The following is a 12688-nucleotide window of genomic DNA, read 5'->3' on the forward strand; positions in this document are numbered from 1 at the left end:
GCTCTGTGCACAAGTCCTGTATGTTATAATATCAGCCCTTTTTACTTTATAATATCCCTTCATCCTGTCTCAGGCTATATGTACCAATGCTATACACAATGCTATCAGTTAATTATTGGTAATATTAAGTGCTTGGTTATTTGAAACACAGTTAAAAGTAAAAACACAGCCGCAGTTACAACTATAGAGTCAATTTAACGGAGACATAATTACAGTTTTATGTGATCCACATAAAATAATCATTGAGTATTAGCGTCTCAAGATTACATTGAAATATAACTTAAGGGTTCACAATGTAGTAAAAATGTTTAACTTTATGATCACAAACTGCTCATACTGTTATTTACTAGTATTGTAACAGTAGTAAAGACATGTAAACATGCGCGATAGTACACATCATGTTTTAGTATGACCGTACCACTGGTGCTGTTACTAGCTGGGTGGTACTGTTCTGTCCAAATCTGTCTCAGGGAAGACTACAGTGAACGCCTAAATGCTAGTAAAAATTACTATAACAAAGTTTTACATAAATTATTACTAACATATACAGTCAGGTGCATAAATATTGGGACATTGACAGAATTTTCATATTTTGGCCTCTATTCACCACCACAATGGCTTTGTAATGAAACAAACAAGATGTGCTTTAACTGCAGACTTTCAGATTTAATTTGGGGGTAATTACATCCAAATCAGGTGAACGGTGTAGCCGGTGAGTATATGCTGCAAACGGAGAGTGGTGCAGGGATCTAGAACAGCTTTAATTAACATGTATTAACGGGTCTCATAGGAGCTAAGTAGTAGACTTGTCTCCCACCATGTCAAACTCGTGGACATCCAGCTGGACATATCCCAGAATGCTCTCCAGTTTTAGCATGCCCTAATAGCAAAACTGTGGCAGTGCATGCTGGGATGTGTAGTTCCACTGCAGCTGGAAGGCAAGTCTGACACCACTGCACACAGTACAGAGATGGCTGCAGTCACATGTGCAGTAGCACATCAGGTTGGAGGTCAAACCTCCCTGCAGATTCTGGGTCCTAGTGCCCAGCATGTATGGACAGTGAGGCTTTATAACAAATGTTATTATCCATCCTGTGAAGTTAGGTGGGGTTGTAGCTGTGTATAGTAATCTATGCTTTATGATAACTTATTTCTGAAGACAGTACAAATGTTTTTCTTTAAATTAAGAAAATAAATATATTTTAATAAAGAACCCGAAGTAGAACTCTTTGTCATATCACACCAATCTTCTTATCTGCCTGTCCAACTGGCAAGGCCACTTGTTACAACCAGCTCTCCAAGCCACCACCCAGGCTGCAGGATAAGGCAACAATTCAGAAGCCAAATTGATAGTCCATTTTTTTTTCATCGGTTAAAGCCATTCCTGATCCAAACACAATTACGGTGGCTTAATTGCTGACACTATCATGATGGTCATAAATGTTCATCTAGAGGAACGGTTACTGTTATATGATACCACAAAGATGTGCTACTATATAAATGTACTTTTGTGGCACAACCCCCTCTGGCACTCCTGTTTTCCTAGACATTCATGATTATGGTAATGAGTGAATTACTTTAATATGATCACAAATTAATTTGCTAAGTTTTTATTAAATAAAGACTCATTTCTGTTATATGTGCTACATGGTGCCAAAATATCCTATGATGTCACATCATTTATTTGTGGTGCATAATTATAATGAGCCAACTGGCTGGGAAGAATCTGCACTTTTGGGAAGTCTGAGATGCAGAGACAAATATAAATGACAACCCTTAGTGGATGGTTCTAATTTTAAAGAGATAACGGAGACAGAGATGGATCTGTACCACTCAAGACACTTCAGTATTCCAATTTAAGACAGTGATTGTATGGTAGCTATTAGCTGGGAATGGGATTACACCATTGTAGGCTTGGTCTAGTCATTTCTCATGGAAGCATGTCAGACATATATATTCTATTTAAGGAAGAAAGAGTCTTTGTAAAATAATAATAATAATAACAATGACGAAATAAAGGCAATACTGTGATTTAGGTGTATACAAAGTAAAAACCTTCAGCTATGCTTTTCTCACCTCTCTCGCCATTCTTGTCGCAGGTCATGGCGTTCTGCTAGTAATGGTAAGACAGACTTTAGTACTTTGTCCCTCTCCTCTGGTGTCCAGTACTCCTTTACAAGCTCTTCTACAACAAGGCACGTCTGAGAAGCAATTACATCAAAGAGAAAAGAAGGGAGAAACACGTAAAATTAATAAAAAAGCTCATAGGCAAATGAGGACAGTAAATCAATATATTTTCATTATTATTATTGCATGTTTGCCAACTAATCAATATGGGAAGTGATGGCTGAAAATGGGCACCATATATTTGGAGTTTAGTCAATATGTGTGGCACATAAAACAAACTATAAAATGGTATGCATTAACTCACTTGTTACCTCAATTAGTTGAGGATGTAGGTAATATGAAGAGCCAGATATGTGAAAAGACTATAGTGTTATATGCATACATTTCCTGATTATAACTTATAAAAACAGAATTGCATGCAAAGAAAAAAATATATAAAAAAAGATACACAGGGAGTTACAGTGTTAACATGCAATATATTATTTTAGATCTGCCTGCAGTTAAAACATTGGGCTATACATGTCAGTTTTGTGTCCTAGGTAGTAATACTAATGAAATGTAATAACAACAATCACAGTGATGTTGCATAAAATACACTGGGTGCCATTTGTAAATAACTGCTGCATGGATAGGCCAGAATCCTCATACCCACTGTGTTTATAAAGGCTAGTTTGTTCACAGTGTTATTAGTATTGCTTGTAGCTAATACCCCTTTTCCACTGACGCAATAACCCAGCTTATTGCCTGGTCTTCCCTGGTTGCTGCTCAGTGTAAAAGGTTCCTTGAAGAAAAACCTGAGTCGAGTGACCCCAGAATCCGCCCCTGGTCTCTACCAGTGTTGTCCTCGGGAAGGACCTGGGTAGTAGTGCAGTGTAAACGGCGTGACCCAGGTCACGATGACCCAGGTCATGCCTCAAACATAATCTCCTAGCGTCCACTGTAACGGTGGAAGACCTGGGTCACGGAAAACCGGGTCCGGTGTGGACCCGGGAAATAACCCGGGTCCAACAGCCGGTGTGAAAGAGGCAAAACCTGTCTCCGACCCGTGCTCAGTCCATGCTCAGTGTCCCGGGTTGGAGCTGGGTTTTGGGTGGAAAAGGAAAATTACTGTTGGCCTTCCTATTGTGTATACCCTCGAAGATGCATTTTGAAAACCATGACGCAAGTGGAACGTAATACAACATCAGGAGCACTTGCTGTTTGAATCACAGTATGAGTATATTTTCACCTTATAAAATCACTGCATAGGCACATTACATAAAAGCAGTTTTTAGTGAGGTTTTTGTTTTGTTGCATTTTACTGAAAGAAAAAAACGTAAAGATGCCTTCTATTGAAATCAATGACACTGTATTGTTAAACAACACATGATGCACGTGTGCGTTTCCTTTTTAGAAAATAATAAAATTATTATCAGAGGAAAAACAAACAAAGCTAGCTTTTTATTTATTGACTCAGACAAAGGGGCTTATTTATCATTAAATATTTGTGGCATATTCCCTGAAAACACTCATTTTCATTGGATACCCACAAATATTTAGTGTCACCCAAATGTAAGAAGGAGAGACCACTCCATTTCCGACAGCAGCCGCTGTTTATGTTTCTATAGGGAATGCCATGCGGTCCAATTTACCAAGTTCCGGAATGTGAAGTTTGGCCCCCGCAACTAATGTCATCTGAAGTTGGTGTTGTGCTGCTATAGCCTACGGGCTACACAGCGCATATGTGGTCAGTAGACTGCACATGTGTAGGAATCCTGGCACAGAAGTGAAGAGATCGCTGATGCAGTCTCTGCACCCAGTTTGAGGGGATGGACTCCTTTCCCCAGTCCCTGCGTGTGCTATTTAATACATGTGGGCGGTATAATCGCATGTCCAGATCGATATGCAAATGCAATTAATAAATGGACCCCTAAAGGACGTGTAATAAAAAATGCAATGTGGATGTGTAATAAAAAATGCAATGTGGATGTGTAATAAAAAATGCAATGTGGATGTGCAATAAAAAATGCAATGTGGATGTGCAATAAAAAATGCAATGTGGATGTGTAATAAAAAATGCAAAACAAATAACACATAAAGCAGGAAGATTCTACATATGAAAATATTATAAACCATAAAATGATAAAAACTAGGTTAAAAGGGGAAAAAAAAAAGCTAAAAACTAAATTCAGTTTGAAACACTACGTTGTACTAAGCAGTCCGTGTGTGAATAACTTGTAGAGATGGTGCTTTATATTTTCAGTCTACACATATTTAATCAATATTCACTTATAACTAATGACACTAGACAGGATATTTATTGTGTGTGAAATACAATATGGAATGACTGTTGCATACCATAGAAAACAGGTTGAGAATCATGTTATCAAAGAAGAATGGGTTTGATGGATTAGACTAATACAGTGAAGACTTTCAAATTTGGAAGTAGTTTCCATATGGCCAATCATAATGTCACCAATGAGAACGGGGACACTGTTAGTTTGAACGCCGTATTCTGACATGATAATGATGCGATCTAAAGTGTTCTAACAGTGTCGGCTTCAAACATGATGAAGTATTACTGTATGTTTTGAGACGAAACTGTTAAAATACTTTAAATCAGTAACAGTTTCCCCGTTCTCATTGTGGACATTATGATGGTTGAACACACATGCCGTACAATACAATTCTCAGACAAAGACAATTTATATTGACGTTTTTGATTAATAATTTGCTTATGACGAAATAAGTTAATATTAGATCTTTATAAAGTGCAACCAAATGGATAACTAAAGAGAGACAGTGGGAGAATTAGAAACATTAAGAATGTCTACTTAAACTCAAGTGTGTCCGTGCATATAAGTTATAAGACACATGTTCTTAAATGAATCACAAAGTGACAAAAAGTACGATAAGCAATTAGTGCCAGAAAAGCCACATAAACTGCCAGTGCAATAGCCAACTATGTAGGCAAAATCAATAGCTGCTACATATTTTGTCAGTGGCACACAAAAATAATATACTATGAGAAGTTATAATATATTGCTGAACATAAAGTCATTTTATGATTAGTGATGCCATTTAAATTAGAGCACTAATTCATCTGTAAAAAGCACATCATGTGGGTGATCTCAGTGTGTCTTATTTAATAATGGACAGATTACTTGCCAGACAAATGTCAAAAGGGATGAGATGAGTTACGGTATAAAGTCCAATAACATACCCCATTATAACTCACTACTTTTGACCAAAATAACCTCAGCTTTTTTTCTACATCGCTTTACTGTTAGGGTTATTTTAAGCAAGTTTGTAAAGGACCACCATTAAATATCTCTGAGTTATGCCCGTTTGTTTCCTCGAACCAACAACATATTCAAAGATGACTATGGTGAGTTTTCGTGCTTGATTGTCATTAAGGCTTTGTACAGTAGGCTGGGTTTTAAGTATTTTGTGTCTGCAAATGTTCCGAAGGGTGGCACAGTACAATAATTTATTCATTGTATAGGCAATCCTCTTTACTTAAACAGTTCACCTACATATCAAATAAGAGTGGAGGGTCCTGTCCATGAAACCCGTTACCTGATCCCAAAGGCTTTGCTCCCTTTTCCTCAGTGATAGCGTACTATGGACCTGATTCAGAATGGTTCACTATTGCAACAATGTACGCAGATCGGTTGATGGTGCATACTGCACATGCGAATGCAGAGCACGTGTGAGTTAGCATTGCGATCGTTTTGCGATCACTCAAGCAGAATGAAAGCCATTGCAGAGTGAGTGACAGGTTGTGAGCATTTGGGGGTGGTGATGGGGGAGTGGTCAAAGAAACGCAGGCGTGCCTATCCCTTTGAACGCCGTTTCCTCGGCGTGCATAAATTAGCCACTGAGAGAGCATACGCAGCTCAAGTACTCACTGCGTGCAACAAGACTTGTAGTTTCTGCGGCATGTCAGACCTGCTGTAATTGTGCGTGAGGGGTTGATGTTACCAATGTATATGCAGGATTGCAAGGTATTAAGGATGTGAGATAACAGTAGTGGGCGTCTCTATGCTAGCTCTGCGACGGCTTTGCGACTGCATTCATTAGCATATTTTTCGCAGCAGATCCATGCTGAATCAGGCCCTATGTCAGTCCATAACTCAACACAGAGGGGGTGATTCAGCAAGGATTGCAATTGCAGAGCAGCACGCAGGCAGCTTTACAATTCCGTCCTTGCTACTATGCAAATGAAACAGGAGGTGTATGGCATCCCCTGCTGCATTTGCGATCCCAGCACTGGTCGATAGTCGAGATGGTGAACGGCACCAGGCCGCCAGCCAGGTGAGTAAGGACACTGAATCCCTGGCTTTGCCACTCCTGGAAAACAAGGCGGGCCCCTCAAAAGCCTCTGGCTTTCAATCAGACAGAGGCACAGAAGGAGCTGCGTGCGACTACGCAGGACTCATTCTGCACACTCGCATACTGGGTCCTGCGCAGAGTTCCGATAATCGTGAATCTGCGATCAGCAGTGCATTTGCATGCACTGCTGAATCAGCCCCAGAGTCTATCATAGAGCTGTGGACAGTAGAGCACTATTCAGCTCTTTACGGATGTCAAGATCATGTAATTGGGGGAGTTTCTGCTCTCACTCATTTGTTTAAGACAAAAGTTTTGATTAAGCAGGGGATGTCTGAAAGGGAAAGGAGATCCATAGGAGACAGAACGATCAAAAATACTACATTATTTTACTGCCGATTCTAATTGGTTATTTATCACATATATTCAATCAGAACCTTTTATATGGGATGCAGTTTATAGACCGGCGGACTAAATGCCGCTGGTCTATATCCCGACACGAGAAGCCCGACGGGGGACTTCAGATAGGTGTCAAAATACCGACACCTATCTGAATCCTGACGCCGGAATGCCGAAGGACGACAGCCCGAACGAGTGAAGTCTGGGGCGTCCTTAGCGTTAGCCACGTGGGGGGAGGGAGGGATAGGGTTTTGGGGGGTAGGTTAGGGTTAGGTAACTTCCCCGGGAGGTTAGGTTTAGGGCGCGGGAAGGGGGGGTTAGGTTTAGGTACCCCCGGGGGAGACTTAGGGTTAGGCACCACCCTGGGAGTTTTAGGGTTAGGCACCTCTAAGGGAGGGTTAGGGTTAAGGGGTGGAGAGGGGACGGTTAGGGTACTTACCAGCTGGCGTCGGGATCTCCTGCTGTCGGGCTTTGAACCTATTACATACAGATTCCTTTTATATAAATCAATGGGCGAATTGTAATAGCCTGCTGCGAAAATATATGCAAGCCTTTAACATGCTTGCTGCTTTAAAAATACAGGCATACGCGCATGTATTCCCGCAGCGGCGCCGACTCACAGGCTATTACCTTTAGCCCATTGTGTTATATCCTTCGTCTTAGTACAGGCAATTACAGAAAATAAGGCAGAGATAATCCCACCAATATGCTAGTCAGGGAGAAGAAGGCCCTTTAAAAAAAGCATAATATGTAAGCAGGAAGAGGAGGTAAAGACAGGCTGCTAAAACATTTACAGGTAAATGGACAGTTTATTAATTCACCAAATCAGTGACTTCAGATGTGGGACGGGCATACTCAGACAATGGCAGCAGGCAATGAGATATCCGAATGAATATCTGATTAAACAGAACTGTTCTAACAGTCAAGAAGAGTTGAATAATTGGTTAGCACAATATTTACAATGTTACATTAACAGGAGGCTGGCTGTGGTCACCACAATGTGCCTGAGTCTTGTTTGTAGTTAGAGGGGCTTGCACATGACTGCAGAAACCTATTACAGCAAATGTGATAATGGGGCTTGATGACAAGTACTAGTTCTCTGACCGATGCTTCCCCTTAGGGTTGACTGAAGCCTTCACCTACTATCTTGAGCTAATGGAGGTATTTTACAGTCAGGGGCTAGAGGTCAAATGAGTGGATAACAAACACTTCTCTGGGTTGTGCCTTATCAGGCCTCAATGCTAGGAGGGCATGTGTGCTATTTTCAATGTTTGCAAAATGCCAACACTTTCTTTTGACTATTTCCTGAGTGAGATGGACTTGCACTGGTGACCTTATATTTAAAGACCAGGTTAACAGGACATGTAGAGAGGTCAATAGGATCTGTACCAAAAACTTGTATCTGTCATAATAAAGTTGTGAAGAAAGTTGAGAAGAAAGTGAATAAAATATGAGCATTTAGAAGGAGCAGAAGTGCAATAAAATAAAAGTACACAACAACAAAAATTCAACGGCCCAATTATGAAATGCCTAGAAAAAGTATTCAACCTCCACCCTTCACACTGGAATATGTGTATGTGTTTGTTACCAACACATACTCTCCATAGGAGTACACAGTCCCCGCTACCACTTACCCCCCAAAAAATATATTATATACATATAATATATACATAATCACTTGAGGATTTGTTTATGAAACTAGAATTCTACTGTATATAAATATAAGTAAAACATTAAAATGCACTGATAATTAACACACACACCTTCAAATTACATTATTCAGCGCACACAAACATTAATACGATCACCATTAAATAACATTAATATGGTCTAGGGATGTGTGCCGGACCATTTTTGCTGGATTTTGATCTGAATCGTCGTCTGGCTTTGGATTCCACCAACCTGCCGTGACTGGTTTTGGATTTTTTACAAAAATTGCCCAAAAAAAGCTAAAATCACATAATTTTTTTTTTGTTTGTTCCTAGAGTATTATTAACCTCAATAACATTATTTTCCAGTCATTTACAGTGAATTTAGATCACCTCACAGCTTACAATATTGTTTTCACCTTTGTTGGCCAAAGGCTGCAGTGAGCTGACTGATTACTAAGCAACAGAGCAGCGGCACAGACACCACAGTTTAAAGCACATTTATGAAACATTGCCACACAGCAGTGGAAGAAATTAAAGGTAGTGCAAGATGGAGCTGTTCTTGGGACCTCCCGCCCACCCTTATGTTGGATATTAAAAAGGACATGCACACTTCAACAAATCAAGCATTTCAGCGACAGGGACTGCCACTTTTGTGGCTGAAGTGCTTGGTTTGTTTGGGCCCCCACAAAACAAGCTACCAATCGGCTTAAGGCAACAGCTCAACTGTCGCAAGATTACACCGTCATTGCCATCCTCACACAATATTAATTCATCCCCTCTGGAATCCACCATTACAGAAGACTCTGTACTGTGATGTAATTCCCGGGAAAGGTATTCCTCATGGAATTTCCAGTTCATTTTCATGAACATCATCTTTTTCACATTTTGAGGAAGTAGCCTCCTACGGCGTTCGCTCACGAGGTTCCCGGCTGTGCTGAAAGCTCTCTCCGAGTACACACTGGAGGGTGGGTAGCTTAAGTAATGCAAAGCCAGTTCATACAAGGGCCTCCAAATTGCCTTTTTTTCCTTCCAGTACTCGAAGGGACTCTGTGATATGTCTATTTGTATGGTGTCATGAAAATAATGCTCTACCATTCTTTGGATGGTGATCGTATCAGATGGGAGTTACGGTAGAGGTGTTACTAATGTTGGGCAATTCTTTTAGAACTGACCAGATGTCAAAATGTTGGGTTGACTTATATGCATCACCACTGGGTCTTTTGGGAAAGCTGATTTTTTTTCTGGCTACTGCTGAATAAATTGAAGGAGACGTCGTAGTGCTTGTGATAATTGACAACTTGCTCACCAGTAGCTCTTTGCATCTTTTAAGATCTGGGTCAGTTGGAAAGAAAGACACAGCATATGACTTAAACCTGGGATCAAGCATGGTTGCTAAAATGTAGTGATCAGATTTCAAGATCATGGTGAATAAGCACTTGAAATACAAGTCCGGCATACTTTGCGGATTCGCTTTGTTTGATCTCCTCCTTCAATGTCTCCAGCTGATTTTTCAAAAGCCTAATTAGGGGAATCACCTTACTCAAGCTAGCAGTGTCAGCACTCACTTCACATGTGGCTACTTCAAATGGTTTGAGCACAGTACTCTCCACTGTGTTGGGCTAAAGTACATTCCCCCTCCTCTCCCAATGTCATGGCTTGTTGTATAGCTATAGATGGCTTTTTGCTATTCCTCCATCTGCTGAAGCATATAAAGGGTGGAGTTCTACCTTGTTACCACCTATTGCTTCTGTTGATGGCAGGGCAAATTAAACTGCTCTTGCAGGTGCTGCAATCTCCTGTATGCTGTTGCTGAATGCCCAAAAATGTCCCGAAATTTTTCAGGATACAGACAGCATCCCCTGTAAACCCAGCACCACTAAGTTGATCGTGTGAGCAAAACAGGGGATGTGTTGAAATTCACCCAGCTGTAATGCTTTTACAAAATTTGTGGCGTTATCAGAAATCACAAATCCTAAGGAGAGTCCAAGTGGGGTAAGCCATGTTTCTATGACATCTTAGTTTTTCTAAGAGGATGTCAGCGGTATGCCTCTTATTGAATCCGGTGATACACAGAGTAGCCTGCTTCTGAATGAGCTGGCGTTGTTTGTTAGTTACTGCTTCTACTGCTGCTGAAGGCGATTCACTCACCCAGTGGGCTGTCACAGTCATGTAATCTTTAGTTTGTCCACTACCAATTGTCCACATATCTGTGGATAAGTGGACAGTTGGTACAATGGCATTTTGTAGGGCAATAATTAGGTTCTTTTTAATGTCCTGGTACAGCGGAGGAATGGATTTTCAGGTAAAATTAAACAGAGATGGAATTTGGTACCAGGGACACAGAACCTCAATTAACTGTGTAAAACCCACTGCATTAATTGTGGATATTGGACGCTGATCTAATATCCATCTGTCATACTTGTTTCCCATTTCAAAGGATTGTTTAACAGTTAATTGTTTTGTTAAACTACTACTAGTAGTCTTCTTGGTCCAATTCTGGGATGAAGATCCACCCCCAGCAGCAGCAGGCCTAGTGCTCAAGTATTCGTCTGAGGAGTCCCGGAAAGGGGATGAGTCACCTTGCAAATTGGATGCCGGACTACCTCTGATCATTACTCAGGATATTGAGGATGAAGGTGTTGGCGGTGGAGATTGCAGATGCTGGGATCTAGTAAAGAGAATGAAGCTAGCTGATCCTGGACTGCTTGTTGTAATTTTTTTTAGCAGTAGTTTCTGATGTTATAAAATACTTGTCATGAGCTCGGTGCAGATGACGTAATATCCAAAACTGAACCGGGCGCGGCGCCTTATATAGAGGCCAAATGTCATCCAAGTCTCGTGAGAATCCAACATCGGGAGGATGACGTTCAGCCTCGAAGTGGGATCCGAGTCAGACGGGAACACCCGAGCCGCGGCTTGGATGGACTTGGAACCCCTATGTTCGGACCGGTTCGGATTCCACAGAGTCCTAACTGCTCATCCCTAAAATGGTCACACATGCCCCCCCATAACATCACACTTACATACCCTCCCCAGATAAAGATATAGATGAGTGGTTCGGTTTTGGCTCGGATTTTGCCACCAAGTTCGGACTTCAGAACATCAATACGTCATTTTTCACAGGCATCTCGGCACAGATGATATTTGGACTCTATTACTGCACCCATAAGGTATATGGCTTTTATAGTTATATTTACATTAGCGGCACAGGAGAGACCATAGATACCTTAGGCTGCAAATAGAGATTTTATATGCAACAGCCCATATCTATACACTATTATCTATAGTATATAACTCCGGGCATAGGAAAGGAGCGCAGTACACCACACGTTTCTTATATATCTCGGTACAAGTGTCCATAAAAAAATTATGTTTTGCCTCATTCTGAGATTCGAACTAGGCTGGAAGATCGGAGCCAAAGCTAAATCGCTCAGCTATAATTATTACGCACACATTTCACCCAATTTTCTCCTCCAAAACGCACTGCGCCAGTCAACATGCAGCTGAGTAGAGGCGTTCAAATGAGGTTTGGAGTAGGGGGAAGGAGCAAGGACTCGGGGAGAGAACAGTTCTATTAACAGTGGAGCAGTGTTTTGGTAGCTAGTCTTGTCGAAGGGGCAAGCCACCGGCAAAGCAAAATAACTTCTGTGCCATTTGCAGTTTGTCAAGAACCAACCATGATAATCATTGTATTGCAGATCACAGGCCAGATGACTTAAGTAGAGGTCTAGGTTTTCCCAATAGCCGCTAGAAGTGAGATAATCTATTATAGTCAGTAGAACATTTCGGATATTTATCTAGCAACAATGAAGGGCATTTGCCATTCAGACATAAATTTCTTAATTTCCTTCATTTTAAAAAGTGTTGCTTGTGCAGTGAGCTTTGAAATTTTAGCCTGTTGAAATACAAAAATCTCCCAAGTTTGAGCTCTTTGGCAGAGCTTAGCAGAATTTCACTAAGGATTTTGCTATAATGTGACCCATTCGTCTTGCCATCGGTCCTAAAAAGACTGCCAGTTGCTGCCAAAGCAATAACAGCTCTGCCGCAAAGCGGTTGGCCACAGTTTTACCTTGTTTGCAGCACTCACCACCTTTGGAAGCAAGATCAACAAGAGTTGTTCATTGAGAACTTCATGGTTGAGTTCCATGGCCAAGTAAACACACCCAAGTCTCGTATCATCATGAACAATGCCAAACACT

The 12688-nt window shown here is 40.9% G+C and overlaps 1 protein-coding gene and 1 pseudogene across 2 annotated transcripts in view; one reads left to right on the plus strand and one right to left on the minus strand.

Annotated features, from left to right (window-relative positions):
- Positions 1 to 12688, minus strand: part of FTO (FTO alpha-ketoglutarate dependent dioxygenase) — a 345229-nt gene that overhangs the window by 177328 nt on the left and 155213 nt on the right. For both annotated transcript variants that reach the window (XM_088471946.1, XM_088471947.1), the window contains exon 8: positions 2077 to 2201. In XM_088471946.1, coding sequence (XP_088328072.1) covers positions 2077 to 2201 — 125 coding nt within the window. The remainder of the gene's footprint in view (positions 1 to 2076; positions 2202 to 12688) is intronic.
- LOC148524268 (uncharacterized) overlaps positions 6395 to 12688 on the plus strand; it is a 36844-nt pseudogene continuing 30550 nt past the window's right edge.

Source organism: Taudactylus pleione, unplaced genomic scaffold (assembly GCF_031769625.1).
Source record: "Taudactylus pleione unplaced genomic scaffold, aTauple2 ptg000117l, whole genome shotgun sequence".
NCBI classification, from domain to species: Eukaryota; Metazoa; Chordata; class Amphibia; order Anura; family Myobatrachidae; genus Taudactylus; species Taudactylus pleione.